Source organism: Leptonychotes weddellii, chromosome X (genome assembly GCF_054177405.1).
Source record: "Leptonychotes weddellii isolate Sample4059 chromosome X, ASM5417740v2, whole genome shotgun sequence".
Taxonomy (NCBI): Eukaryota; Metazoa; Chordata; class Mammalia; order Carnivora; family Phocidae; genus Leptonychotes; species Leptonychotes weddellii.
The window spans coordinates 96,204,807-96,229,973 of record NC_138385.1 but is presented as its reverse complement, the minus strand read 5'-3'; the positions used below and the strand labels follow the sequence as shown (position 1 = coordinate 96,229,973).

General features: G+C 41.0%; 1 protein-coding gene across 5 annotated transcripts in view; it reads right to left on the bottom strand.

Annotated features, from left to right (window-relative positions):
• PIR (pirin) overlaps positions 1-25,167 on the bottom strand; it is a 102,035-nt gene that overhangs the window by 31,258 nt on the left and 45,610 nt on the right. For all 5 annotated transcript variants that reach the window (XR_014141394.1, XM_081809145.1, XM_081809144.1 and 2 more), the window contains one exon: positions 5,786-5,870. Coding sequence is in view for 4 of the 5 variants with exons in the window: in XM_081809145.1 (XP_081665271.1) it covers positions 5,786-5,870 (85 nt within the window). In the remaining variant the exon portion in view is untranslated. The remainder of the gene's footprint in view (positions 1-5,785; positions 5,871-25,167) is intronic.

Genomic DNA, 25,167 nt, shown 5'->3' with positions numbered 1-25,167 from the left:
TTCCCCTCCCGCTACCTTCTTCTTCTTCTTTTTTTTTTCTTAACATATATTGCATTATTTGTTTCAGAGGTACAGATCTGAGATTCAACAGTGGCAAGTTGACTCTTAAGACACCCACTGCCTCACAGTCACGCCCTGAGTAATCTCTTCTCTGAGCGTGGGCTGCACCTGGTGGCCTGGTTCTAACCAGCAGAACTGGCAAAAGTAATGGGATGTCACTTTTGATATCGGGTCACAGAGAGACTCTGGTTTCCATTTGCTCACTCTTTCTTCCTCTTTCCCTTGTAGGCTCTGATAAAGCCAGAGGCCACATTGTGAGCTGTCCGATGGAGAGGCCCACGTGGCAAGGAAGTAACAGCGGAGTACAGCCAACAAGCCTGAGAAACTGAGTGCTGTCACCAACCACGTGGGTGTGGGCTTGGAAGCCCATCTTTCCCAGTCAAGCCCTGGGATTGCTGCAACCCCGATACCTCCATTGCAGCCTTATAAGAGTCCCTGAGCCAGAGACCACAGCTAAAGTGTGAGGTAACAAATGTTATCTTAAGCCACTACATTTGGGAGTAATTTGTTATACAGCAACACAGATAAGTAATACTTATTTAAACATATCATAATGGGATTTACTGAACAGCTACTGTATGCACAGCATTAAAATCTACTTTTGATTTTATTTTTTTAAAGATTTTATTTATTTGACAGAGAGAGACACAGCGAGAGAGGGAACACAAGCAGGGGGAGCGGGAGACGGAGAAGCAGGCTTCCCGTGGAGCAGGGAGCCCGATGCAGGGCTCGATCCCAGGACCCTGGGATCATGACCTGAGCCGAAGGCAGACGCTCAACCACTGAGCCACCCAGGCGCCCCTAAAATCTACTTTAAAAAAAAAAAAAGATTTATTATTTTATTTTAGAGCAAGAGCGGGTGGCGGGGGGGGGACGGGCAGAGGGAGAGGGGAAAGAGAATCCCAAGCAGACTCCCTGAGCGCAGAGCCCTGCGATCACACCCGGAGCCAAAACCAAGAGTCAGACATTTAACTGACTATGCCGCCCAGGCGCCCCTCAAATGTACTTTTTAGAAAAGCGTTTTGAAGCACCAGTTTCTATTTTTCCCCCAGCTTTATTGCAATGTAATTGACAGGGCTCCTTTCTGTTTTTTCCTCCCACAAAAGCAGACATACTGTAACACAGGAGCACAAACAATACAACCCTGTTATCTAATAATGCTGGGAGTCTGAAGTCCAAACATGGGTCTCGAGGGTCTAAAGTCAAGGCTATCAGCAGGACAGCCTTCCTTCTGGAGGCTCTAGAGAGAAATGCATTTCCTTACCTTTTCGAACTTCTAGAGATCACCCCTACTTGTTGGCTTGAGGTCTCCTTCCATTTTCAAACGCAGCAACGGCATCACCTAGACTGATGCTTCTACCGTCACATCTTTCCCTCTGACTCTCGCCCCCTCCTTCATTAACACAGACCCTTTGATTGTACTGGGGCCACCTGGACTATCCAGGCTATTCTCCTTGGATAGTAGAAATTTGGGGGATTGATGTATACATACTGTAAAGAAAACTAAAAGGTTGGGGGAAGCAAAAAATCCTTACAAGATGAAGTTTTTTCCATACCATAACCATCGTCCATTTTTAACATTGCAGATCATGCCTTTAAATACCTAGTGGCAGTGAGGCGCCTGGGTGGCTCAGCTGTTAAGCGTCTGCCTTCGGCTCAGGTCATGATCCCAGGGTCCTGGGATCGAGCCCCGCATCGGGCTCCCTGCTCAGCGGGAAGCCTGCTTCTCCCTCTCCCTCTGCCTGCCTCTCTGCCTACCTGTGCTCTCTCTGTCAAATAAGTAAATAAAATCTTTTAAAAATAAAAATAAATAAATACTTAGTGGCAGAATCACTGTGCAGGAAGATGGGGAGCAACAGAGATGCTGTTCAGAGCCAAACTTCGATGCCATCAGAAGACAAAGGGGACATGAGGACCAAAAGGGCCAAGTCTCTTGGGAAAAACTGATATATTCCTAGAAATACAGATTCAGGTCCTTCTCAGTGAATGATAACAGTGTTATCTGTAAGTCAATTTGCAGCAAGAAAAATCAGACTGCTTTGTAAGAGATGGTAAAAGTCACGGCAAAACAAACAAACAAACAAAAAACCCCAAAACAAAAACAACTACTTATTCTAGCCAGAAACTAACATGAAAAACGTGTGGCCAATGCTGAAGGAATCTGGTACTGTCAGAGACTTGACAAATTGGATTCTTTGTAAGTGATGCACTGTCCAGGCTCCGTTCCTGCTATCAGCTCCCTTCCAAATCATCACTGCATGAAACATCTGTTTTCTGCAGGATTAGCCCAATTCCACAGAAATATGCCATAACCAAAGGCAAGAGAGAGATGGTAAAAAACCAATTCTCATACTATTTACAGGAAAGAATTCAGATAAAACCTAGTCTGATTCACAAGAAATGTTTCCAATCACCCTTAACTGGATGTCCCTTGGGAAATCTGTATTTCCCTGGTATCGGGATGCGATGGTAGGACTGCATGCCTCTAGTTCTATCCCACTGCTCTGGTAATGATACAGTGATGTCAACCTTAGATCAGTGAGATCGCAAAGCTTATGCCAAATGCCAAACATAACCCAGACATCCATGTCAAATCCCCTTACCATGAGTAACAAAACAATCAAAATATTATAAACAAAACATGTCCAGAACCCAGCCAATGACAAACACATTTTAAGAAATATTGGATACAGGGCGCCTGGGTGGCTCAGTTGGTTAAGCGACTGCCTTCGGCTCAGGTCATGATCCTGGAGTCCCGGGATCGAGTCCCGCATGGGGCTCCCTGCTCAGCAGGGGGTCTGCTTCTCCCTCTGCCCTCTTCCCTCTCGTGCTCTCTGTCTCTCATTCTCTCTCTCTCAAATAAATAAATAAAATCTTTAAAAAAAAAAAAAGAAATATTGGATACAGCAAAGCACCCAAATAAAATGAATTTAAACAGTCCTTGGGTTTTATAATGGAATTTGGCCCGGAAAGGTGGTTTAAAAAAAAAAAAAAAAAAGGACAAAAGGTGATCTTGACTTGAATGACTTGATAATAAAATTTATGCAGCATAATTTCACCAGCCAATATGGCTGATTATAGGCACCCAGAACTATCAAGTCTGTAAATAATAAGTGCTTTATAATACCTGAATTAAATTGTTTGTCTGGTACCGGACAGAGATGCCTCAAACTTTGGATTTGTCACTGAATGTAATGCAAACATGGATGAGTGTGTGTGTGTGTGTGTGTGTGTGTGTGTGAGAGAGAGAGAGACAGAGAGACAGAGAGAAGGAGAGAGAGACAGACAAACAGAGACAGAGACACTGAGAAAAAGAGAGGACACGCTATACCTGGAGTGATGTCTTGGAAAAGATAGGTTCTTTGGCTTTATAGCTGGGTTTATAACAGACTTGTTCCAAGTGGGTTTATACTGACTCAGTGATAAACGTGCATTTCTAAGCTACTGGCTTTTGCATCCCTCCAAAAATGTTTTTGAAAACAAATCCCAGGTTTAGAAATTTTAAGGACAAAATAAAACCGAAGTCTAGCCTTTTCAAGGGACATACACACATTCTCTCATGAGACCATACAGAGTAGTGACTAAGGGTAGAACAAAACTCAACATGAACCATCCACTTAGCGTCAGTGGGGTCACTGAGCAAGTGGTACTCTCAGATACTCCCGATGGAAAGTGTGATTGTGTTTGTGAATTGCAGTCTGACAATATGTTTTAAAATTAAACATGCATCTACCTTGTGACCATCCCTGGAAACCCACTGCATCAGAATAAGTGTCTGTACAGAAGGACATGTGTATAAGGATGTTTATCGCAGACCAGCGTGCAGTGGCCAAGCACTAGGTACGAAAGGAGTGCCTGCAGAGAGGCAAGAGCTAAATGCATCGCACTCAACCCATAACACAGTATACCGCCATTACACAGCAAGATCTAATTTGAGTATATATCTACGATATATCCTAGAGCTGGGATATATAGGGAAGGTACTGGAAGGAACTGGAGGGAAGCAAACTCGAAAGTAAAAGGAAAAAGCACTGCACTAAAGGTTAAAGCCTATGTGCTTTCAGGCGGCTGGCTGGCTCAGTCAGAAGAACGTGCAACTCTTGACCTCGGGGTTGTGAGTTCGAGCCCCATGTTGGGTGTAGAGGTTACTTAAAAATAAAATCTATTGGTAGCTGGAGTGCTGGGGGGTGGGAGGGATGGGGTGACTGGGTGATAGACATTGGGCAGGGTATGTGCTCTGGTGAGCGCTGTGAATTAAGACTGTTGAATCACAGACCTGTACCTCTGAAACAAATAATACATTATATGTTAAAAAAAAAGAAGATAGTAGGAAGGGAAAAATGAAGGGGGGTGGATATCGGAGGGGAAGACGAACCATGAGGGACTATGGACTCTTGAGAAACAAACTGAGGGCTCTAGAGGGGAGGGGGGTGGAGGGATGGGTTAGCCTGGTGATGGGTATTGAAGAGGGCACGTACCGAATGGAGCACTGGGTGTTACACGCAAACAATGAATCATGGAACACTACATCAAAAACTAATGATGTAATGTATGGGGATTAACATAACATAATAAAATTTAAAAATTTAAAAAAAAAAGAAAATCTATTGGGGCACCTGGGTGGCTCAGTTGTTGGGCATCTGCCTTCGGCTCAGGTCGTGATCCCAGCGTCCTGGGATCGAGCCCCGCGTCGGGCTCTCTGCTCGGCGGGAAGCCTGCTTCTCCCTCTCCCACTGCCCTGCTTGTGTTCCTGCTCTTGCTATCTCTCTCTGTCAAATAAATAAATAAAATCTAAAAAAATAAAAATAAAAAAAATCTATTAGAAGAAAGCATATGTGCTTTCATACTTATTGTTATAAAAAATGGTGTTTAAGGGTAGAGTAATCTAAGTGAATTAATTAAAAAGCTTTTCTGTACCTAAAAATAGCCAGAACCACAAAACCAAAGAAGAAAATAATGGATCCAAGGTGAATGCCTAATGACCTCAGGTGCAAACACTTTTAAAAATAAAATTGGCCTCAGGGCGCCTGGGTGGCTCAGTCAGTTGAGCATCCAACTCTTGGTTTCAACTGGGGTCATGGTCTCAGGGTTGTGAGATCAAGCCCCATGTAGGGCTCCACACTTGGTGGGGAGTCTGCTTGGGATTTTCTCTCTCCCTCTTGCTCTACCCCCACTTGTGCTCTCTCTCTAAATAAAATCTTTAAATAAATAAATAAATAAAATCGGCCTTAAACACTTGGGAGTTTTCTAATTAGTCTTTGAATTTAAAAAGTCAACTTTAGGGTAAGTCATCCATAACAATACGTTTATCAAGAGATACCTATATCTCAATCAGAGGTGCACCTGTTCATAAGTGACAAAGTTGGAATTTGCCTCCAGGAACACTTACAGTCACCGGTGGCTAGGAAATCGGGACACATGGGGAAAAGTTCTGCCTTGTCCAGAAAGTCCTTATGAGGACTTGAACAAGTAACTAATCTGTTGGGTCTTAGTGTTTACACCTGTAAAATGGGGGGGGGCGGGGAGGGCAGACAGTCTGGCCCTAACGTTCTATGAATTCTACCTGATCTTCTTTGCTCAAAAAGCCCCAGCAATATTTGTTAAATGTAATTACACATAAACAAAGTTCACAGAATCTTGTGCTGAGGTTCAGAAATGAACACATTTCAGGGAAAGCGGTCCCTTGTTTTTTTTTCTGATGACGAAACCCCAGAAGCCATCATACCTTTAGGAATAGGCTGGCAATGCTTTGCTCCATGGTCCAATTTGAAGTCCAAATATAAGGTTGGTGTGCGAGTATAAATCTTAGACTGAAAAGGAAAAGGAAACCATCAGCATCTTTCCAAAAATAAAGTTCTTCCTCACTTCAGCTGTGCCCTTCTCTGATGGGCCTGGGGCCCTGATGATTATATTAACAATTTCTCCTTGGCAAGTGCTGTTAAAGCAAGGGGATGGGCTACCATACAGCCTCCTCTTAAGGATCTTGGTCTAAAAGTTAGTCCTCCTAGCTTTACAATATGGTTGACAGACTTTCAGGATGACAGCTCTCTCCCTAGAATCATTTCTCAAATACGGTCTGAGGTTAATAGTTTATTGGCCTAGAGTTACTCCAGCTTTCTCATTTCCAATCTTGTACTTGATATAGTAGGTTATCTCATGCCCAAAATGCATGCTTCTTCCCCAGGTCTCAATAAAGCCATGTCCATTTAAAAAAAATTTTAAAGTGGCCAGTAAATATTTTTATTTGTTCTAACTTGACCCTTTTGCAAAAAAAAGGTCGTTCACCACCACTGGCTTGAAAAAGCCGCAATTCCAGATGTGAGAAAGGCAAACTTCTACAGGATTTTCCACTGTAAACAGTGGCTTTGATTCCATCAACGGTTAAGCAGAGTTTGTAATCCACTATGACACCATTTTGAATCATTGGCACAGACCAAAATCCAAGGGATTATCACTGTTGCTATGAATTATATGATGTCTCATTGTTTATCAGAAAGCCCCAGTGGTTCTGTTTGACTTTTTAAAAACTGAAAATACACACAAAAATGAAAAAGCACACAACATCAAATTTGGCAAGGATGTAGAGTAACTGGAACTTTCATACACTGCTGGTGGGACTAGAACTTGGTATAAACACTGCAAAAAACTGCTTGGCAGTATGCAGTAGAGATGAATAGATGCATAACCTATGACCCAGCATTCCATACATAGGTGGATCCCCAACAGAAATGTTCACCTAAAGTCAAGTACGTGAATCTTGATAGTGATACTATCAGTAACAGCCAAAAACCGGAACTATGGCAGCTATCTTTAACCACAGAAGGGATAAGTGAGTTGTAATTTACTTATTCAACGAAATCTACTATACAGCAAGAAGAATGGATGAACCCAACTATATACAACAACTCAGATGAATCTCACAATCATAATACTGAGCAAATGAAGGCAGGCACAGAAGACCATATACTGTATGATTCCATTTCTATGAAGTTCAAAATAAGGCAAAACTAACCTATGATGCCAGAAGTCAGAAAAGTGGTTACCCTGGGAAGCTCAGTAGCTGAAAGGGGTTAAAAAGGAGATGTCTGAGGCCAAACAGTATCTGTCCCTTGACCTGGCTTTGGTTTCATAGGTGTGTTCACTGGGTGAAAATTCTTCTGAGCATATATACTTGATTTATGGACTTTTCTGTGTCTATATTCTATTTTAATAAAAAGCTTACATTCATTAAAAACATGCACGTGTAAATAGACCAAAAGAGAATCCAGAGCCTAGAATTATTTACTATCCTTGACAAAGGCATCATTTTGCAGAGAGTACTTCTATAAACACTATGAGGACATGAACATTGCTGCCTTTTCACCCAGGGCCAACCCACAGTGCCTGTCACGTGGTAGGTATTCAATAAATATTTATCAACTGATTGATTTTCATAATGGAAAAATCCCATGCATAGTAATACATTTATTTACAGTATACATAGGGCATTACTCATCAGTATCTTTACCTACATGCAGCAAAAGGGCTCTCGTCAGGACAGGTGATTTGATATGGTCAAAGTGTATGTCTGTACATTAAATTTTGGAATAGAGAATTGTAAATAATGTTATCAGAAGGTTGTTCCCTTTCCTGTGAATATCTCATTTGTGAAGCTTTGGGTTTTAAAAGGTCTGGTAGGTGGTTTTATGTGGCTTAGAAGGCCAAGCTGCATCAATACAGCTTCAAAGATTGCAAAAGAAAATTCCCCTATGCATGCATAAGTGAAACCAGAAACACTTATGGCATTGAGTGCAACCTGAGGCCAAACATTCACAATCAATCTGAAGATGTTGAAACCTACATAAAGCCAGGGCAGCACCCATGGGACACAGGATCTAATTCTCTACGATCCTTAGGTGTGTATGGCACCATCTGGAAAGGATCTGTTTTTTTCTGAAGAAGTCTTCTAAAATTACTTCTAAAAAGATCAAGGGTAGAGGCGCCTGGCTGCCTCAGTCAGGGGAGCATGCGACTCTTGATCTCGGGGTCGTGAGTTCGAGCCCCATGTTGACGGTAAAGATTACTTTAAAAATAAATAAAATAAAAAGATCCAGGGTCAACTTCACGTAATATCATTGACTCCTCTGCCTGGGCAATATTTGGTTCTCCTCCACAAAAAGAATCCATTTCACTTAACTGTCTTTCCTAACTTCTGCCTCAGTAGCAGATGCAGTATCTCTGCCTACAGCGAAGGGATTCATCACAAAGAAGCCCTTGGTTTAATTTTTACTCGAATTCTCCCAGAATGTAGCATAAAAATACTCCTGAGCTAGAAACCTGGAGGCTTGAAAAGCTTTTCCCGCTGACTAACAAAGCACGAATCTTCTACTGGGCTTAGTTCACTATTCTGAAAATCTTGTGATAGGACTCACTGATGTTCAAACCCATGTATGGTTCTAAACTTCTGAGTCAGAAAATTAACGTTTACCTCCAAGTTCTAATTTTGAAAGTTCCCTTCTGATTTCTGAGACTAGAGCTGTCAAGAAGGGAGAATGCGTCTGGGGCAAGGGAGGGCAACTGGAACAGGAGGGAGTGAGGAGGGAGTAAGTGGGGAGCCACTGGTTAACTTGCTCTACCCTTGCCCTCCACCGTAGTCATCAATCAGTCTTGCCCTCCCGGCTAGCTCTTCTTCTTGTCTTCCTGCCTCAAGCTTCTCAACCTCATCCATACTGTCCATAAAAGAGTAGCCTATCTCACTAAGACTGCCACTACACAGACCCACATGTGCACACATAAACACACACAGAATTCTGTATTTCTGTACTCATTTACAAAAATCTAAACAGAAACCAATGAGATACATTATAAAGCCACAAATATATCCCATCAACTTGCAGTGTGAAAAGGGCTAAAGGGAAATTTTTAACTCATTCTGGAAGTGTTTTTTACATCTATAGCCTAAAAGAGAATCCCAATTCTAATACCCTTTTTTTTTTTTAACTGAAAATGGGGGCATTGAAAGTTTTAATATAACTCACGTCTTGAATAATCAACTACCCCAAACCTACATGTATATTATTCTGTTTCAATTAATCCATAATGAGATAAAATCAATTTGGAAGCTGTTCCCATGAGTATGTGTAGGTGTATATATATACATGTTATATACACATAGTTTTTTTTTTTAAAGATTTTATTTATTTATTTGACAGAGAGAGACAGAGCGAGAGAGGGAACACAAGCAGGGGGAGTGGGAGAGGGAGAAGCAGGCTTCCCGCGGAGCAGGGAGCCTGATGTGGGGCTTGATCCCAGGACGCTGGGATCATGACCTGAGCTGAAGGCAGACGCTTAACGACTGAGCCACCCAGGTGCCCCTACACATAGTTTTTGAAAAGCAGATAGCTTTTTTTATAATTTGATCTTCCATGGTAACTCCGTTGAAATAGCAAATGTAAATTATGTTCACTTAACTGAAAGATAATACCAGCCTTGAATGCACTTTGAGCAAACTTAGATTTAATTTTTCTATTACACACACTGTTGATTTGCAACCATAAAGAAAGATCACCATTAGAACATTCTTTCCTGTGTTCTGTTTTATTTTTGTGTGTAGTACTAAACTATTAATATGGTCCTCGAAACAGACTGAGAATTTAATGAAACAAATTATTCTTTCTTGGTTAAAACTTAGCTATCAATGTATACCTAGTTCCACAGAATTAAAACAAATCAGTCCATGACAACCTAAAATAAAATATTATTCTACGAATCCATTTCAGCATCAACAGAAATAACGTACTTAAAGTGCATCAGTGAAATTGTTTTCTTTTTCCTTTTCCCTGTTTTTGTCCTGATCAATACTTGCCTGAACAGGTACTAGAATCCAAGGCTATTCCTCTTTTGTCTTTCTTCCCATTCACATTTCTGTTAAAAATATTTAGGAAACTTATCTTTAAAGGTTTTAGTCTGTGTTTGAAAAATCTAATCGCTTAACATCTTAGAATTCAAATATGTAGGCAAAGCTTCCAGTGGGTAACGTAAAACTCTTCAGAAGAGGTTAAGGGTAAATTCTGGCTAACCTACAACAACAGATAAGCCTTGTCTCTCTTTCTCCATAAATGTCAGGATTAAACCTTTATAGAACCTAACACACCACTCCAATAATGACCGCAGTGCAAGCAAGACCAAACAAGGTCTACAAAACCACTTCCTTCCGAACCCCAGCTACCTTCATCTCAGATCCTTCAAAGACTTCCTGCTTACCCTGGCTTTTGGTAGGATACCCTTGTCAAGCTGGCTTCCTGACTCTGCTTTTATTCGTAAATGTGATCTTAATTAAGGAGATGAAATCACTTCCACATGGAAGCCATGCGGCTTAAAACGTCTTCCCACGAGAAAGGAGAGCGCGCATACACTGGTTGCTGTGTGTGAGCATGGCGCAGGAGGTCTCTTTCATTTCGTCTCTGCTCCTTTCACACGTAACTGCCATCCACTGATTGCTGAATGCTGCTGATTTTGCCACCATGCTGGCTTTCCCTAAAAGCAAGTGGCCGCAATTTGTCACATGTCAGAGCTATAATAAAAGCATTCCCATTTCTCTGTGGGAAGGATTTCAAAACCCTTTTATGATTTAGTTATTTTTCAGAAAATGCACTCAAATGCTCAATCTTACTATATGTTGCTTAAGCAAATTCCTCTAAGTAATTGTACAAACAAGTGCAAACCCTCAAAACCCTAGAAGAGAAAGAAACAGAATATCCACCTATTCTGGGACCCTCGCCCTCATGTTGGATCATCGCTCTACTGTTGGACATTATGTTTTATGGTATGTTTGGGTCTTTTTTTGGCATCATTGCTAACTTCTGATAAACATCTTTGCACATAAATCTTTTTTAAATTTAAATTTTAGTTACTGAACATACAGTGCAATATTGGTTTCTGGAGTAGAATTCAGTGATTCATCATTTACATACAACACCCAGTGCTCATCACAAGTGCCCTCCTTAATACCCATCACCCACACACCTCCATCCATCACCCTCAGTTTGTTCTCCATTGTTAATTATCTCTTATGGTTTGTATCCCTCTCTTCTTTTTTTCTTTTCCCCCTTCCCATATGTTCATGTTTTCTTTCGTAAATTCCACAAATGGGTGAGATCATATGGTATTTGTCTTTCTCTGACTGATTTATTTCGCTTAGCATAATACACTCTAGCTCCATCCACGTTGTTGCAAACGGCAAGATTTCATTCTTTTTGATGGCTGAGTAATATTCCAGCGTACAAACACACACACACACACACACACACACACACCTTTCCTATCCATTCAACAGTCGATGGACAATTGGGCTTTCTCCATAGTTTGGCTATTGTTGATAATGTTGCTGCAAACAATGGGGTGCATGTTCCCCCTTCAAATCTATATTTTTATATCTTTTGGGTAAATACCTAGTAGTGCAATTGCTAGATCATAGAGTAGTTCTATTTTTAACTTTTTGAGGAACCTCCATATTGTTCTCCAGCGTAGCTGCACCAGTTTGCATTCCCATCAACAGTGCAAGACAGTTCTCCTTTCTCCACATCCTTGCCAACACCTGTTGTTTCTTGTGTTGTTAAATTTAGCCATTCTGACTGGTGTGAGGTGGTATTTCATTGTGGTTTTGATTTGTATTTCCCTGATGATGAGTGATGTTGAGCACCTTTTTATGTGTCTGTTAGCCAAGTGGATGTCTTCTTTGGAAAACTGTCTATTCATGTCTTGTGCCCATTTCTTAACTGGATTGTTTATTGGGTGTTGAGTTTGAGAAGTTCTTTGTAGATTTTGGATACTAACCATTTATCAGATATGTTTCCAAATATCGTCTATTCCGTAGGCTGCCTTTTAGCTTTGCTGATTGTTTCCATTGCTGTACAGAAGCTTTTTATCTTGATGAAGTCCCAACAGTTCGACGGGTCTAGTAAAAAGTTGTTACAGCTGAGGTCAATGAGGTTGCTGCCTGTGTTCTCCTTTAGGATTTTGATGGTTTCCTGTCTCACATTTAGGTCTTCCATTCATTTTTAATCTATTTTTGTGTATGGTATAAGAAAGTGGTCAAGTTTCATTCTTCTGCATGTGTCTGTCCGGTTTTCCCAACACTATTTGTTGAAGAGACTGTCCTTCTTCCATTGGATATTCTTTCCTGCTTTGTCGAAGATTAGTTGACCACAGAGTTGTGGGTTCATTTCTGGGTTCTCTATTCTGTCCCATTGATCTATGTGTCTGTTTTTGTGCCAGTACCATACTGTCTTAATGACTACAGCTTTGTAATAGAGCTTGAAATCCAGAATCGTGATGCCTCCAGTTTTTTCTTTTTCAGAATTGTTTTGGCTATTTGGGGTCTTTTGTGGAACCATACCAATTCTAGAATTGTTTGTTCTAGCTCTGTGAAAAATGCTGGTGGTATTTTGACAGGAATTGCATGAAATGTGTAGATTGCTTTAGGTACTATAGACATTTTAACAATGTTTGTTCTTTCAATCCATGAGCATGGAACGCTTTTCCATTTCTTTGTGTCCTCTTCAATTTCTTTCATAAGTGATCTATAGTTTTCAGAGTACAGATCTTTTACCTATTAATTAGGTTTATGCCTAGGTATCTTATTGGTTTTGGTGCAATTGCAAATGGGACTGATTCCTTGCTATCTTTTCCTGCTGCTTCGTTATCGGTGTATAATGATGCAACAGATTTCTGCACATTGAGTTTATATCCTGCAACTTTGCTGAATTTATGTATTAGTTCTAACAATTTTTTGGTGGAGTCTTTCAGGTTTTCTACACAGAGTATCATGTCATCTGCAAATAGTTAAAGTTTGACTTCTTCCTTGCCAGTTTGGATGCCTTTTATTTCTTTTTGTTGTCTGATTGCTGAGGCTTTGACTTCCAGTACTATGTTTAAAAGTAATGGTGGGAGTGGACACGTTGTCTTCTTTCCGACCATAGGGGAAAGGCTCTTAGTTTTTCCCCAGTGAGGATGATATTAGTTGTGAGTCCTCCATATATGACCTTTATGATGTTGAGGTAAGTTCCCTCTATCCCTACTTTGTTGAGGGTTTTTATCAAGAAAGGATGCTGTATTTTGTCAAATATTTTTTCTGCATCTATTGACCGGATCATATTGTTCTCATCCTTTCTTTTGTTAATGTGGTGTATCACGTTGATTGATTTGTGAATATTGAACCACCCCTGCAGGCCAGGAATAAAGCCCACTTGATCATGGTGAATACTTCTTTTAATGTACTGTTGAATTCGATTTGCGAGATTTTATTGAGAATTTCTGCATCCATGTTCATCAGGGATATTGGTCTGTAATTCTCCTTTTAAGTGGGGTCTTTGTCTGGTTTTGGAGTCAAGGTAATGCTGGCTTCATAAAATGAGTTTGGAAGTTTTCCATTTCTATTTTTTGGAACAGTTCGAGAAGAATAGGTATTAACGCTTCTTTAAATGTCTGGTAGAATTCCCCTGGGAAGACATCGGGCCCAGGACTTTTGTTTATTGGGAGATTTTTGATTACTGATTCCATTTCTTTGCTGATTATCGGTCTGTTCAAATTTTCTATCTCTTCCTGTTTCAGTTTTGATAGTTCATAGGTTTCTAGGAATTTGCCTATTTCTTCCAGGTTGCCCAGTTTGCTGGCATATAATTTCTCATAGTATTCTCTTACAATTCTTTGTATTTCTGTGGTGTTGGTTGTGAACTCTCTCATTCGTGATTTATTTGGGTCCTTTCTCTTTTCTTTTTGATAAGGCTGGCTTGGGCTTTATCAATTTTATTAATTCTTTCAAAGAACTAGCTCTTAGTTTTGTTAATCAATTCTGGTGTTTTTGATTCTATATTGTTCATTTCTGTTCTAATCTTTATTTCCCCCTCTTCTCCTGGCTCTTGGCTTTATTTTCTGTTCCTTTTCTAGCTCCCTAGGCATAAGGTTAGGTTGTGTCTTTGAAACTTTTCCTGCTTCTTGAGGTAGGCCTGTATCGCAATATACTTCCCTCTTAGGACTGCCTTTGCAGCATTCCAAAGGTTTTGGACTGTTGTGTTTTCATTTTCATCTGCTTTCATGTATTTCTTTAGTTCTTCTTTAATTTCCTGGTTAACCCATTCATTAGGGGTTGTAGGATATTCTTTAGTAGGATATTCTCTAATTCCATGTATTTGAGGTCTTTCCAAATTTTTTGTTGTGGTTGACTTCAAGTTTCATAGTGTTGTGGTCTGAAAATAGGCATGGTATGATCTCGATCTTTTTGTACTTGTTGACGGCTGACTTGTGATCCAGTACGTTATCTATTCTAGAGAACATTCCATGTGCATTTGAAAAGAATGTGTATACTGGTGCTTTAGGATGAAATGTTCTGAATATACCTGTTAAGTCCATCTGGTCCAGTGTATCATTCAAAGCCATTGTTTCCTTATTGATTTTCTGCTTAGATTTTCTGCTGTGAGTTCAGTGTTAAAGTCCCCTACTATTATTGTATTATTATCAATGAGTTTCTTTATGGTTATTAGTAATCAATTTATATATTTGGGGTTGAGATATAAATATTTACAATTGTTAGATCTTCTTGATGGATAGACCCTTTAATTATGATACAATGCCCTTCTTCATCTTTTGTTACAGTCTTTGTTTTAAAATCTAGTTTGTCCAGGGGCACCTGGGTAACTTAGTCAGTTGTGTCCAACTCTTGATTTCAGCTCAGGTCATGATCTCAGGGTGGTGAAATCAAGCCCTGCATCAGGCTCTGTGCTCAGTGGGGAATCTGTTTGAGATTCTCTCCCTCTCCCTCTGCCCTTCCCCCGCTCTAAAAAAATAATAAAATCTTTTTAAAAATTAAATAAAAATAAAATCTAGTTTGTCTGATGTAAGTATGGCTACTCCGGCTTTCTTCTGATGTCCATTAGCATGGTAGATGGTTCTCCACCCCCTCACTTTCAATCCGTGGGTATCTTTAATAAAGTCTAAAATGAGTCTCTTGTGGGCAGCAAATAGATGGATCTTGTTTTTTCGTCCATTTTGATACCCTATGTCTTTTGACTGGAGCATTTACATTCAGAGTGATTACTGAAAGATATGAATTTAGTGCCATCATGTTACCATGGAGGTGGTGTTTCTGGTGATGTTCTCTGCTCCTTTCTAGTCTTTGTTGCTTTTGGTCTTTTTTTCTCCACTCAAAGAGACCCCTTAAAAATCTCTTGCAGGGCTGGTCACAAACTCCTTTAGTTTTTGTTTGTCTGGGAAATGATTTCTTTTTCTATTTTGAATGACAGCCTTGCTGGATAAAGAATTCTTGGCTGCCTATTTTTCCCATTCAGCACATTTGAGTATTTCATGCCACTCTCTTCTGGCCTGCCACATTTCTGTCGACAGATCTGCTCCTAACCTGATCTGACTTCCCTCATAAGTTAAGGGAAAAGTAGGTTAACTTTTTTTCCCTTGCTGCTTTCAAGATTCTTTCCTTGTCTGTGTATTTTGTGAATTAGGATTCTTTCCTTGCCTGTGTATTTTGTGAATTTGACTACGATACGCCTTGGCAATGGTCGGCTTTTGTAGAATTTAATGGGAATTCTCTGTGCTTATTGAATTTTGATGTCTGTGTCCCTCCCCAGATTAGAGACGTTTTCAGGTATAATTTGTTCAAATAAACCTTCTGGCCCTTTTTCTCTCTCTTCATCTTCTGGGACTCCTATGATACGAATTTTATTACATTTTAATAAGTTGCTGAGTTCCCTAAATCTACCTTCATGGTCCGTTACCCTTTCATTCCCTCTTCTTTTCAGCTTCATTATTTTCCACAATTTTATCTTCTATTATCACTGACTGATTCGCTCCTCTGCTTTGTCCATCCTCATTTGTATGGTCTCCATTTGGGATTGCATCTCAGTTACAGCATTTTTAATTTAATTTTGGCCTGACTAGATTTTAGTTCTTTTACCTCTGCAGTAAGGGATTCTCTAGTGCCTTCTATGGTTTTTTCAGGCCCAGCCAGTACCCTTATAATCATTGCTGTAAATTCACATTCAGAAATCTTACTTTTATCTGTATTGATTAAATCTCTGGCCTTTCTACTTCCTATTCTTTATTTTGGGAGGAATTTATCTGTCTCATCATTTTGTCCAGAAGAGAAAAGAAGAAAGAAGAAAAACAAAAACACAAAATAAAAGACAAAGAAAAAAAAAAAAAACAAGATCTTGGGTGTGTTTTGGTCTGCTTGTTAAAAGAATCCAGATTCCACCCCCCAAAAAAACCTGAAAATAAACAAAGAAATAAAAATATAAATATATAAAGTGTGTATATGTATATATATAAGAATTTTTTTAATTAATAAAAAATTTTAAAAGGGAACTGAAAAAAAGAAAATAAATGACAAAACAATAAAAAAGTCAAGAATAAAAGTAAAAAGGAAGCTAGATCCTATTTCCCCTAGAGCTGAAGCTTTGTAGTACTCTATGATCAGGAGACTTGGTTCAAGCGAGTTGTTTCTGCTGGTTTTCTGGGGGAGGAGCCTGCTGGGCTGATTCTCAGGCTGACTTATTTTAGTGGAAATGTGCCTCCAGGGTGCAGGGGGGGCAGAGTTTGGTGTAAGCGGCTCCAGCCTGCACTAGGTGGCGCTGTTTTGCTTCCTGAAGGCTTTCAGTGTCGATGGGAGAGATGAATACAGCGGGATATGGTGGCACTCCACTCTCTTACCCCAGAGTTGAAAGTTCGGGCCCCCCACTCTTCAGTGAGCCCACACAGAAGAGCAATCAATCACCCTACTTGTGTCCCTGGTTTCCATCTAAAACCTGTGTTCACCTGCATATGTCTGAGCTTTTTTATCTCAGGTGAGTGACGGAGTTTCAAAAGTCCAAATTTGGGGATTCCTGCGACATGAATGGGCGCTGTTCCTCTGAGGGAGGGTCTCACTAAGCTTTTGCCATTTCCTGGCTGGTCCCAGGAAAGTGGTCACACGACCTCACAGCGGTTCACAGTTTATGGCAAAATAGAGCAGAAAGCAGGCACCAAGACCCACTGCTATCAGCCAGCTTCCTGGGAACACTGCAGTAGGATAGCACCACCTGTTCTTGTGATCCAGGGGATCCTCAGACCATGCTGTGACTCCTGGGATTCTGCCCTCCTTCACCACCTGAGCACCTTTAAGCCAGGCACGTTCCCCACAGTAGCAGACTTCTAAAAGTTCAGATTTTGTGCTCTGCTGTTTATAATACTTTGCAGTAGCCTCTGTAAGTAAGCAGGCTCCCTCCCCACTGCCATATCCATAGATTTAACTCCCCCACATCAACTCTCTGCACCTCCTACCTTCCAAAAGGTGGTCACTTTTCTACTTGTAGACTTGCAGTTTTTGTTCTCTCAGACCCCCAATTGATTTCTTGGGTGTTCAGAATGATTTGATAACTAGCTGTGTTCGAGGGACAAGACAAGCTTAGGGTCCTCCTAGTCCTCTGCCATCTTAACTCCTCTTTCTACACATAAACCTTTGACCACATTTCTATTTTTTTCCTTCACAGTGAAATTTTGAGCCTAAAAGTCTAGACATTATAAGGGCTCTTGATATATCTATAGGTTTATGGCTAAATGTGATGTGGCCAAAAGCAAACTGGTCAACACAATCACATGACTGAACAGCAATTTTGCTGAACAAGTCTACTGTTAGTCATTGGTTTTTCTAGTCTTGGTAATTTTTCTACACCACAGGGCAGTTTTTCAACTAGTCACATGGTCTAAATGTTGTTTTTTTCCCCCCATTTAACCCCCAATTGTTAGGAAGTTAACACATTCCAACAAATCACCTATTGTTGCATATTTAGATGTTTTTCTCCAATACACCCTTGTCACAAATATAGAACTGAAGGATTAATTTCTGGAGGGAAAAAAGGAAAGGAAAAGAAAAAAGTATCCGAAAAATCTCTGAAAAAATAGACAAAAAGAAAAAATAAGGAAAAAAGCTTAATCTACAAAAAAGTTTAAAGGCACCACCTCCATAGTACAAACACCAATATCTGAACAACCAGGGTCTAGCAGCCCTTATTTTTGAACAAAAAATCATTTTGACCAATTCTTATAGTAACTGAATTGCTTTTCATCCAAATTGTTTCTTTGTCAAATCACTTGGTAACTACCTCTAAAAAGTGCCCATTTCATCAAAATGTTGACTATCATATATATTTTTAATTTTAGCTAACTTAAGAAACAGAAATTGTTATCTCCTTGCTCTTTTGATGTTGCTATACCTTTGGGTGATATTACTATTAAGTATTATTAATATAAGAATAACAATAGCGGGGTGCCTGGGTGGCTCAGTCAGTGAAGCGTCTACCTTTGGCTCAGGTCATGATCCCAGAGCCCGCTTCTCTCTCTCCCTCTGCCGCTCCCCCTGCTTGTGCACGCTTGCTCTCTCTCTCTCTGTCAAATAAATAAAATCTTTAAAAAAGAATAACAATAGCTAAATATGTAAGGGCTTAGTATGTACCAGGCACTATTCTAGCTGCTTCTTATGTATTAATTAGGCCATCTGTATATCCCATCTTATAAAATATCTGCTCATTACCTAGTTAAGTTTTCACTCATTTATTAATTAGTTCCCTCATTTAAAGAATACTGATTGAGAGCATGTAGTGTGTTAGTCATTGGATATGTATATTGTTGAATAACAGATCTGCTCAGCCTTTGCGGCGTTTCCTTTCTAGTGAGGAAGACAATGTAACAAATTAAATATAAAATTACACATGCTATAATAGAAATAAATAGGGTGTAGAGAGAGAAAATCAGGGGAGCAATGGAAGGCCTTGAATGAACAGAATTGAGGGTAAAAGGTTTCTGGTCAGAGAAAGGAGTACAGCCTGTGCAAAGGCCTTAAGGCAGTAAGAGGAGAGTGATATGCAGACACAGAGACGGCTGCAGAGAATGGTATGGGATGAGTTCAGAGAGTCAGAAAAGACCCGGTCAAGTGCAGGCCATTGTAAGATATCTGGGATTTCTTTAAAAATACAACAGAAAAAAAAAAGTACAACAGGAACACACTGATCCAATTTTTATCTTAGACAGATATCTTGAGCCACAATTTGGAGAACTGGAAGGGAGTAAGAACAGAAGAGAGGAGCCCCCTGAAGAGGCTGCTGCAGTGGGTCTGTCCAGCACTGGACAGGGGATGGGAGTAAGGTAGATAAATTTAAAATATATTTTAGGGATAGAGAGGTTTTGCTAACGGACTGGATGTGGGTTGGGGAGGAGAAGGAATAAGGACGACCACGTTTTTTCTTTGAGCAGTGAGTGCCATTCATTTATTAAGATGGAAAAGACTGGAAGGGAAAGGAGTTTTCACTGGTTTGTTGTCAAGACATGTGGGAGTAGGAGGAACAAGAATTCAACTTCTACTATTTTAAATGTGACAGGCCTGGGAACATGAAAAAGGAGATGCCAAGAAGGTGGTTGAATAAATGAGTACACAGAGCTCAGAGGTAAGGCTTGCACTGTGAGTATCAGTGTGGGAGTCGTAAGACTATAAATGGCATCTACGTCCATGGGATGGACAAGATCACTTAGGGAGAGGATGTTCGATGAGAGAGAACTCAGGACTGAGATCCAGGGAACTTGAGCATGTAGGGGTCTGACAGAGAAAAGGGGACCTACCCGAGAAAGGAAACTGAAGGAGCAAGGTGCACCGGGAGACAAAAGGACCCATCATCTCAGAGACCAAGGAACGGAGAGGGGGTGTGGAGAAGGAGGAAGCAGTCAACCCATGTATAAAGGAAGAGTCAACGTGAAAAGAAAAGACGACCTCTGGGTTTGGCTACATGGAAGTCAGTGGTGACTCTAGGCATTGATGGGGCTGGACGCCAGGCTGAGAGCACTGAGGATGTTGGGAAGCCGACACAACACGTGCAGACAAATCTTCTGTGACTATGACTGAGTGGGAGCCGAGAATGAGGGGGTAAGGGGGCGTCAAGGGAGTTAGGTGCTTCTCTTTATCAATTTCTATGAAAGGCGTTTTTTTTTTTTTTTTAAATAAATTAAGGCTACTATGGGCAACTGGGTGGCTCAGTTCGTTAAGCGTCTGCCTTTGGCTCAGGTCATGATCCCAGAGTCCCAGGATCAAGCCCCATATCGGGCTCCCTGCTCGGGCAGGGAGTCTGCTTCTCCCTCTCCCACTCCCCCTGCTTATGTTCCCTCTCTCGCTGTGTCTCTGTCAAATAAATGAATAAAATCTTTTTAAAAATTAATTAATTAAGGCTATTAGACTTTAATAATATTTGCTGTAAAAATCTCCCAGTTTGTTTTTGGCTTTAATTTCATTTACAGCAGTTCTAACATGGGTCGAGCTATCAGTCTTTTCCTTCCGATGCTTTTAAACTTAGAGAGTCTTTCCCCATCCAAAGATCATGTGTCTCCCTACATTTTGCTAGTTCTCAATTTTTAACATTTAATTCTTTATGTTGAATTTATTTTGCTATGAGGTAGGAGATCATGAGCTAAACTGGTATCTTTTTATGAATGGTTAATCAATTGTCCCAGTTGCCTTATCTTTTCCTGATGATTATCTTCTTGGGTCTATTTCAGGTAGGTTCTCTTTCTGTCAATCACAAGGAAGAGACTTAATGAAGAAAACTTCACTAACTAGCTCAGGAGCCCCAACTAACAGAGGAAGATCTATTCCATAAGGGGTTCTTGGCATGATCTAGTACACTTCCCATCGGGCTTTCCAATCTCCTCGTCCTACTCTCATGGTCTGCTGGGCTTTGCACAGAGGGGAAAAAACCCACCAGCACAGACCCTTTTTCTCTACCATTAACACCTTCACACACACTCAAGAAACTCACTGCCAGACCCCTTGGCCCCCAAGTGGAGAACCATACCTTACTCTTTCTCCTGGGGATCTTAAGGCTTTGAAGAAGTGAAAAGTACATTTACCACATTATTTAAAGCAAACTTCTGATCTCATCGCTCAGAATAAGCTGATGCCCTTCAATGAAATGGTAAGTTTTCTGTCTCCAATCCAAAGCACTCAGATTTCTGAGTTCTTGATTATTTTAAAGAATTCTGAAAAGGAGTGGGAAAGATTAGTTTCCATCCTCAGTGCCAAAGGTATCGTGGGAGGATTAAAACTTCGTAATCATATTTTGACATATACATGAAGTGCTACATAAAGAAACAAAAAGGAACACTTGGGCAAAACGCCAACAACTCTGTATGGGGTGAGAGAGAGAGCCAGACATTTTTAACTTCTATCAACCATAAAGGATTTCAGGAAATCTTGAGCATCAAGCTGTCCAGCTGACAGAGAATTCTGGACATAGCCACATTAGCCTTCAGTCCAGGGTCTACAGCATCTTATCTTGAGCAGCCCTGTTGTCAACAGTAACAGTAACACCTTCTGTTTAGGAGAGGGGTAGTGAGGAGAGAAGAGCTAAAAGAGGAAGGGAATAAAGATGCTGACAGGACTCGCGATCCTGATATTTAAGCAGAGGCATGTTAACTGTGAAACTGAACCTGGACTTCTTCACTATTTGAGTCAGCATTATTGCCTGAAGTTGGGCTAGAGATGTTTTAATTTTTTGGAAAATTAAAACCAGAGGAAGAACAAATACCCATCCCTTATATGAATGACCCACCCATAATCTTACAAAGACAACAGTACAGTAAAACCACAATGACCCCCAAATATGTCAACAGGGAGCCTTCCTATCCCTTGCCTCCTATCCATGGGTAACGTGTTCCAAGGTTGAGCCAGCAAATCTATTAACTGATGCTAGAATATTCCTCACGGGGCTTTATAATATTTTTCATCTCTATTAGTTACATTTGGTATTTACTAAGATGTTTTTAAGGGTTCTTGCAAGAAAGTGCATCAAGATGGGAAGCTATTTGGCAAAGATAAGATCTCACAGAGCACCGGGACGGATACCTCTGTGCAGATATGATTAAGGGGGAATTTATTATGGCACAGGGCTTCTCCTACGTGATCGTTTACAGGACATTCTGACCCAGTCAGGGGTATCTACTTGTACAGTTACATGCCTGAAGGTACCCTTTTGGTGTAGAAAGAGAGAAAGTTTCATTCTGAAGCTGCCTTCCATGAAAAAGAGATAAGGCATTCCCAAACTGGAAAGAGACACACTCAGCAAGTTTATGCACCAGGGCTGAATGGTACGGCAAGGGAGAGGTGCTGTGCAAATAAAACGGGGCAAAATTCAGGAGACCTGAGTCTGGGCCTAGATTCCTTCCACAATGAGCTGTGTGACCTTGGAAAAGACTGTCACCTAGGTGGGGCTGCAGCCTTCTCCTATACCAAGTGGTGGAAGAGCTGGAGAGCTGAGCTCTCCTGTCTACTGTTGCCTGACATTCTGATTCCAACAGAAGAAAAAGGAAGAGTAGGTCTTGGTTGGCTCTAAAAAGCAACTCATAGTGTCATGAACTCTCAACTCTTGCTGCCCTAAGAACTTCATTCATAGCCTAATACACAATTATAGCAATGAAGGAGGTGAATGAATGGCAAGTTTCTTGTCCAACTATTATGTAAATAGGCCAGAGATGGCCCCTATGTTGTTTAGCCCAAAGTCTGCTGAAGCCAACTTAAATTCTCCTGCATCCAATTGCTTTAAATATATTCCAAATAAACATATTTTTAGCCATTTAGAGCCCACCTACTACACATACCCTACGAAATCGCACCCACCGTCTCCTAGCCATAAACAACACCCTGCAGCTAGAAAAGTCCCCCAAATGCTGCTGCCCTTTGGAGCTCTCTGTCCCAGAGGCCCTCTACCTTGTTGCTGAGCGACATCATCTAGACAGGTAGGCCCCCTCTCTGATTTCCCCTACTCTCCCAGGAAGTCTCTTGCGCTATTCCCCTTCTGGGTGTGGCCTTGTGCCTCTGTCTCTGGAAGGTTCCCAACTGTAAGGCACCTCCCTTCTTACGCAACCTTGTCCATGCACCACCCAAATAAAGCTTTTGTGTTACCGCCTCTCATGAACCTGTCTCTTCCTTGATCAACTTCCAAATCCCCAAACTTACTACACCAACCCATCTAAATAAAGTAAGTATATAAACAGGCTCCAGAAGTATTGAATATGGCCTCCGCTCTATCCACAAACAAAAGAGGAGGTTCCCTACTATTCAGCAACAGCTCTGAGAAATTAAAGAGTTGACCAAATCAACTAAAGGGCTGGAGACCCACTCCTACCCCCATCTGGGCAAGTAGGAAGTGGTCAGCTCCTTAGCAAAATTACTGATGGGTCAAGAATCTCCTCTGAACCCTTCAACAATACATCTCTCCTCGTAGGCCTCCCTGTCTTCAAAGTTTCCACAGATAAAAACCTGTTCTCGGCAGAAAATCTGATTTATGCTGGGTTGTGCCAAACTGGTAAGGACCTATGAGCTTGTGGTTTAGAGCACAAACTATGGAGCCAGACATCTAGGCAGAATGCCAGCTCTGTCACTCACTAGACGCATAGCTAACCTCGCTGTGCCTCAGTTCCCTCTCTCGTTACGTTGCTGTGAGAACCCAAGATAAATCACACAACATGGTGCCTCCTCAGAGTCTCTCAGCCTCACCAGCTCCTGAGCCCTTGGCCCCCTCCTCACTGACTGCCCCCACCATGGTGGGAACCACAGCAGCTCCAGAGCTCCTGGGCCTGAGGTGGACCAACAGACCGACTGAGGCTCTGGATGCACACCCAGCCTGGAATGATGATCCAAGCCACGGGATGTGGTACGCGCCCGCCTCAGGGGCTGCCTCAAGTGGCCAGGTGACACAGTCCAGAAGGGCATTAGCCCTTGCCAATGGGGTGAGCTTTGGCCAAAGAGGGATGGAAGATGTGGAATGACAGAAAAATTCTTCTCTCTTTCTCCATTAGAAAGTCCTGAGGTAGGGTTTTCTGAACAGGCATCCTGTACGACCAAGTATTTGTCTCATTTCCTTTCTCCCTCACACTCGCTGCCCTGGGATCGTAGGGAAGACCTGCCCCAGGCTCTGTTTTCCAAAGAACCCAAGTAAAATTGGTGGGAAAAAATTAAAAAATAATAAAAATAAATAAAATAAGAAATAAAATAAAATATTAACCAAAAAAAATCAGGAGAAAAAAACGGATACAAGTAAAGCACTCAGAACTTCACTGTCTAATACAGCTGCCACTAACCATGAGGCTATTAAGCACATGAAATGTGCTCGGTGTGAATCGAGATGTGCTGTAAGTGTAAAATGCACATTGGATTTCAAAGACTTAGTACCAAAATGTAAAATATCTCATTATAAACTTACACTAACTACGTGTTGGAATGACAAAATTTTGGATAACTGGGCTTGAATAAACAATTAAAATTAATTTCACCTGTTTCTTTTTACTTTTTTAAAAAAGATTTTATTTATTTATTTGACAGAGAGAGACACAGCGAGAGAGGGAACACAAACAGGGGGAGTGGGAGAGGGAGAAGCAGGCTCCCAAGGAGCAGGGAGCCCGATGCGGGGCTCGATCCCAGGACCCTGGGGTCACGACCTGAGCCGAAGGCAGACGCTTAACCGACTGAGCCACCTAGGCGCCCTCTTTTTACTTTTTTTTAAATGTGCCTACTGAATATTTTAAATTACATGTTGCTTCCATTACGTTTTTATTGGACAGCCCTGACTTAGATTTTAGTACCTTGTAAGTCCACAAGAGAGATTAGTTGTTTTCATTTCCCTTCCCAAGAAGTTCTAGAGATTTGCTCTCAATAAAGCCTAATGATAAAAAGAATGTGGGAACAGAAAGGGAGACAGACAGGGAAAAGGGAACAAATATTTGTTAAGTACCCTTAATTATATATCATACAAATACTCGAAGCCTATTCATTATTATCCTCATTTGGCAGATAAGGAAGTAAGGGCTCAAAATAATTTTCCCAAGGTCACAGAGGTATTAAACAGACCTGAAAACTGGACCCAGGTCTGCTTGACTCCACAGTCCATGCTCTTTTCAATCTAGCATAGTGTCAAAGGATTGGCTCTCATGGTCTGGTATGGTTTCAATAAGTGAGGTTTTTTGACATATGTTAGGGCTTCCTAGAATTCCCTTAAATCACCTACCCAGGAGGTCAACTACACTAACCAAGTTAAAAGCTGCTGC